The 1,775-nt window shown below is 52.5% G+C and overlaps 1 protein-coding gene across 1 annotated transcript in view; it reads right to left on the reverse strand.

Moving 5' to 3' along the window:
• The window catches only part of EMH_0016860 (uncharacterized protein), a gene marked incomplete at both ends in the record, with an annotated part of 3,792 nt that extends 2,130 nt beyond the window's left edge, over positions 1 to 1,662 (reverse strand). The window contains 5 exons of the mRNA XM_013500752.1: positions 190 to 383; positions 710 to 893; positions 1,098 to 1,115; positions 1,297 to 1,406; positions 1,654 to 1,662. Of these exons, the coding sequence (XP_013356206.1) occupies positions 190 to 383; positions 710 to 893; positions 1,098 to 1,115; positions 1,297 to 1,406; positions 1,654 to 1,662 (515 nt within the window). The remainder of the gene's footprint in view (positions 1 to 189; positions 384 to 709; positions 894 to 1,097; positions 1,116 to 1,296; positions 1,407 to 1,653) is intronic.
• Between the last annotated feature and the right edge of the window lie 113 nt (positions 1,663 to 1,775).

A 1,775-nucleotide genomic window follows, 5' to 3' on the forward strand; every position in this document is an offset into this window, starting at 1 on the left:
ATATATATATATATATATATATATATATATATATTATACACGTCTGTGCATTTGTGCACGTATGCATCTGGATATGCATGTGCAACATACGTGAACGGATACGCATGTATTTTCGTATGCATATACATCTTCATGCGAGTAGGCTCAAGGTTCTGCTTCGTAACGCTCAGGAAAGCATTGATCACTCACGACTTTCTAATAAGCTCGGAGACACCGTGAGACAGTACCACCAGTATCTTCTGAAGGACCGCTGAGCGAAAGGACCCCCGCTGCACTATGTTCCTCTCCTCTCCCCTGAGCACGAGACCCCCTTCGCGCAGCAGGAGCAGCACTTCCGCGATGTTGTGGATCGGGATACGCGAACTCCCCAGAATTTCATAAGCCTGCGCGGCCCAGTAAACATTCTTCACCCTCTTCCTGGTCCCCGTTGCATATAGGTGGCGCTTACTACTGTGTGGGTGCGCATGCACATGCAACATATAAGCGCTTTCACGTAAATCACGTGGAAATGCAGATATTCTTATGACTACATACGCACAACTCATCGGTTGAAATACAGAAATGATCACAAGTCACACTACTCCATGCACAAAAAGATATGAGCTCTAGGGCATTCTTGAGTCATATATAACTACCATCCTGAGGCACGTTCATGTTTCATGGATTGCTTAAGAGTTGCGTCATTTGCATTCTTCATCAGGCAACGCACTGTCTTGTAGGCTCGTGCCCTGAAGGCACTGCTGCGCTTTCGCGTCAAAGGGCCTTCGTCCCCCGCGTTGAAGAGTGGTGAACTTGCTTGGGTTCCTAGGCACTGCTGTTGCGCCTCCTCCTGGCGTTGTTCCAGGTGCCGCTGTCTCCATAACATGCTGAGACTCTGCAGTATTTCCTCGTTTCTGCAAACAGGCAGACACAGTGTATGCAGAAATCAAGGGCTCCGCAACAACATTTACCCGCTGGGTTCTTTTAAGTTCACATGTGCACTGAAACTGCAGCGCAAATGCCCCCCGCGGCCACGTAGAGGTGGCGGGGGGTGCTATTGCAGGACTGCTCCGCTGTATGAATTCCGCGGCCCATTTCTTGTCAATTCGAGGGCTTACTTTGCCGTTGGAGACGCACTGCAAAACACACGCGCAGCGCAGGGCAGAAGTCCCTAGGCGAACATAGCCATCAGGCATCACTGGGATTGCTGTGCATGAAGTGCATAATGCTGCTGTGCTCCATAGTGCTCCTGCTATCTCATGGTAGGCATGACATCGCGGCCCAAACTAAGCTCAAAGACAGCAGATTCGGACTTACGTTTCCTTCGCGAATTGCAGAAACTTGCTGTCGAGCTGGTTCATCGCCTCTTGAAACGCCCGAATGTCTCGGGGGAACTGCTGCGCCTCTGGGGGCGGTAGATACCCATCCTGCGCATTGTAAAGTCTCCTTGCAAAGGAAGGGGGGCGAAGAAATGGAGACAAAGAACCGCCGAAGCCTCCGCGCTCTTGAGTGGGGTACAGACTGATGCCTGGGCTGTTCACCGGACCCCTGTGGCCCCTGGGAATATATCTGGGAGAAGAAAAGCCGCTAAAAGCAGCGCGTGGCTCCTCGCGCGCCCAATTCCCGCTGTGCACACAGCTGACTGGCAGATCATGGCCATGAAACCCTCCCCACCTCCCCCATGGGACCTCTTCTGCGGACTCCCCCCCTGCAGCAGCTGCTACACGAGGTGATGCCCGTCGAGCGCTCCAGCCAGCGTGACGCTGGGAGAGGTTTCTAGCAGTCGTCGATCGCTT

This window comes from Eimeria mitis, genomic scaffold (genome assembly GCF_000499745.2).
Source record: "Eimeria mitis Houghton genomic scaffold, Emh_scaff580, whole genome shotgun sequence".
In the NCBI taxonomy this organism is placed as follows: domain Eukaryota; phylum Apicomplexa; class Conoidasida; order Eucoccidiorida; family Eimeriidae; genus Eimeria; species Eimeria mitis.